This window comes from Tupaia chinensis, unplaced genomic scaffold (genome assembly GCF_000334495.1).
Source record: "Tupaia chinensis unplaced genomic scaffold, TupChi_1.0 Scaffold149560_1, whole genome shotgun sequence".
NCBI lineage: Eukaryota > Metazoa > Chordata > Mammalia > Scandentia > Tupaiidae > Tupaia > Tupaia belangeri.
In genome coordinates this window covers 2,382,441-2,386,159 of record NW_006209405.1, presented here as the reverse complement: position 1 = coordinate 2,386,159, position 3,719 = coordinate 2,382,441, and the positions used below count along the sequence as shown (strand labels likewise).

Sequence of the window (3,719 nt, the reverse complement as noted above, 5' to 3'; positions counted from 1 at the left end):
TTTTTCCATGTGAATCTTTTTTCTTTCCCTCCCTTCCTTCCTTCCTTTCTTCCTTCCTTCCTTCCTTCTTTCCTTCCTTCTTTTTCCTTCTTTGTGAGCAAAAGAGTGCATGCAAGATACAGGAAGCCTCAAGAGGGTGTAGAGCTTCTCCTTTGTGTGCAGCTTCTGGTAGACTTGAAGCACTTAGATGAAACGGAAGCCCTTCCTGCGAGAGTGTTTATAGACTACAAAAGTCAATCCTTCATCATGCAGGATTTTATTTTATTTTATTTTAATTAATTTATTTTTTTGGAGGGGGAGGTTTTTGCTATAGGGCACATGTGCTCGCCAGAAAGAGAGAGAGACAGAGAGACAGAAAACGAGAAATCACCCTCCCAAGGGGGGATGGCCACGCCACAATCCCTTTTCCTCCATTCTCCTCTCGAGATCTTGGACACACATGCACATGCACCATGTGTGAGTTTAAGACACCAGGTTCAGGACTTGAACCACACTCAACCACATGGGAGCCCAGCGACATAGCCATTATGTCAATTGCTGGTCCCCTTCACCATGCAGTATTTTAAAAGTCTATTCTTTTCTTTCTCAAGAAACAAGCAAGTTAAACTTCTATATTACATTTTCTTCCTCCTCCTACACATTTTTTTTTTTTGGAGAAGTTTTTGCTATAGGGCGCGTGCGCTCGCCAGACAGACAGAGAGAGACAGAGAGACAGAAAGTGAGAAATCACCCCCCAGGGGGGATGGCCACACCGCAATCCCTTCTCCTCCATTCTCCTCTCGGGATCTTGGACACACATGCACATGCACCATGTGTGAGTTTAAGACACCAGGTTCAGGACTTGAACCACACTCAACCACATGGGAGCCCAGCGACATAGCCATTATGTCAATTGCTGGTCCCCTTCACCATGCAGTATTTTAAAAATCTATTCTTTTCTTTCTCAAGAAACAAGCAAGTTAAACTTGTATATTATGTTTTCTTCCTCCTCCTACACATTCTTATTCACTCACTTATGCCAACACCTAAAGTAATCAGAATCGGGCCAGTTAAGGGTCTCCAACAACATCTATAAATTGCACTATAGTATCAAAGCAAAGAAAGTGACAGGCTCCAGAGGTTATCTACTCATTCTTCAGGACCTACTCCCAAATCAGTGAAAGATGCAGATCTAATACACTTAGGACTCAAAGGAAAATAAGATCATTATTGTCCTTATCTAAGAACTCCCGAATCTGGAAACTGGCATTAAGCACAACGTCACTTACTCAAATTTTAACTCAATTTTTGTTCTATCATTAACTGAGATGTCCAGGGAAAAGAATACTAGACATCACTCAATGATCGCAATTAAGTAACTATAAAGCGTACGGGGATATTAAAAATGTTAATGAGGGATGTAACTAAATTCTAAATATGTTTAAATTAGAGATTGTATATTAAAATGTTATCTGGAATATGTATTGCAGGCATAAACATGCAGTTTTTCCAGTAAATCCACTGTCTGTGGTTTAAAACTCTAATATATAGTTAATAAATTATGTAGAAGGGAATGCAATCATTTATTGTCTTGTCATCTGAGCATTTTAACCAGCACAACTGAGCTTTTTCGGTCCCCCTAGGATAGAGAGGAAGCTGGTCCACAGCAGTGATTGTTTTATATCAGACAACTGTTTACTTTAAATGTCATTTTCAAACAATTATAGTAATTTTATTGGTAAATCATAAACTCTCTCAAAAGTGAGAAAATTTGTGCACAGATAATATTTTAGTTTCAAATGAGAGCTTAGATTTCTAAAATTTACAGCAAAACTAGGTAATGCCAACACTGCAAGTCAGTCGAAATTTTAAATTTTTCTACAAGATTGAAGCATTAATGCCATACCAGCTTCAAATTTTCTTTCCAAGATTGACTCATCTTTATTGCCGTTTGCGTCTCCCTACAAAAGAAGAAATCAGTGCTGCAGTTCACCATCTGAGAGAAAAAAACATAATTGAATATACAAATGATCAGATTAGCGTAATTCAAAGGCTAGCACTCACCATTCATGCATTGTTTCTCTCTTCATTAGACCCATGGTTTCTTCCTGAAAGGTGAGAAAATGAAAAGAAAACTGAATACCTAGTTGTCATGGTTTTATGAAGTTTGATTTAATTCAATGGGCTTAAGAATTGCTAGAGTATAACAAAGCTCTAAAAAGGTGTCCGGTTCTCTTCTCTTCATTGCTGCACAAATCACCACACCAATGCATTCCGGTACATCAGCTCTATAGGGACTGATTAGCTGTACTGTGCTTCATTTGAAAGAGAAAACATCAAACATTCAAAATTACACCATTTCCCCCACCCATTAATACTATGATAGTAATAAATACTACTCATGAACTACTTCAGTTTGTCTCAAACAAACTGGCTCTCAGTGGTTCACTTAAGTAAATAATGGGACAAACATGGTATCGACTTAGCCAGTGACATAACAAATATGATTTATTCTCTGGGAAAAAATTGATTCTCCTCATGTACAGTTATAAAAGAGAGGTGCTCAGGAGGAGGGTCACCAAAAAGTTAGTAGTGGTTATCAATGAACAGAGACATTTGGAGTCATTTCTTCTGTCTTCGTATTTTACTGTACTGTTTGATATTTTTAGAATATGCACGTGTTATTTCTTATTTCATTTGCTAACTCTTACTTCATTTGCTATATTCTCGCTATATTGTTATATTCTTACATTACTATATATATTATTATCATATTCATATTTCACTTGCTGAATGCAAAGAGCAAAATGGCCCTTGTAAGTGTAAATTTTCTTAGTGAATATCCTCCAACTATTCGTGTACCTCTGCCATTAACATCATAATACATGTGCACACATAGGTCTGAAAAAGTCAGCACCATACTTTTACTGTCTTTCCAAAAGGGTCCTAGAAAGTGAAGGAAAAAACAAAATGGAAGGGGACCAGCAGTTGGTGTAATGGTTATGTCACTGAACTCTCATGTAGTCGACCGTGGTTCGAGTCCCGGACCCGGTGGCTTAAACTCACGCCGGGTGCGTGTGCGTGTAGGCCAGGATCCCGAGAGGAGAAAGAAGGATAAGGGATTATGGTGTGGCCATCCTCCCTGGAGGGTGATTTCTCGCTTTCTGTCTCTCTGTCTCTCTCTATCTTTCTGGCGAGTGCACGCACCCTATAGCAAAAACCTCTCCCCCCACTAAAAAAAAAAAAAAAAAAAAAAGCCACGCCAGCCAGGCACATGTGGTGCTTGCTCCTAACCCCACAGGATGGAGAACTGAGGAGAAAGGATTGGAGCATGAGCATGCCCCACTGGGAGTTGCTGTATCCCTCTCTCTCTGTCCCTCTGGTGAGCACATGCACCCTCTGGCAAATTAAAAAAAATGAAATTAAAAGAAATGAATGCCTTTACTAATGCCATTAAAGTGAATGTTCCAAATGCAAGGGGAGAGAACCAGACCTTTCTGTTTCACACTTAAAAGGTAAGTTCAACAGGAAAAAAGTCATAGTTAGAGAATGCAAGTAAAGGGATATGCAACTTAAGATATCTACCAGACTGGACCAGCAAGTAGGGTGGTGGTTAAGTTGCTGGACTCCCACTTGGCCAACTGCAGTTTGAGTCCTGGACCTGATGACTTGCTGTCTGTCTGCCTCTCGCCCTACAGAAAATTTTAAAAATAATAATGGTAGTAAATAAAATTAAACAA

The 3,719-nt window shown here is 39.2% G+C and overlaps 1 protein-coding gene across 3 annotated transcripts in view; it reads right to left on the bottom strand.

Moving 5' to 3' along the window:
- Positions 1 to 3,719, bottom strand: part of LOC102486769 (protein FAM122A-like) — a 60,893-nt gene that overhangs the window by 27,535 nt on the left and 29,639 nt on the right. For all 3 annotated transcript variants that reach the window (XM_006171436.2, XM_006171439.1, XM_006171440.2), the window contains exons 7-8: positions 2,044 to 2,087; positions 1,886 to 1,940 (exon numbers count right to left, since the gene is read on the bottom strand). In XM_006171436.2, coding sequence (XP_006171498.1) covers positions 1,886 to 1,940; positions 2,044 to 2,087 — 99 coding nt within the window. The remainder of the gene's footprint in view (positions 1 to 1,885; positions 1,941 to 2,043; positions 2,088 to 3,719) is intronic.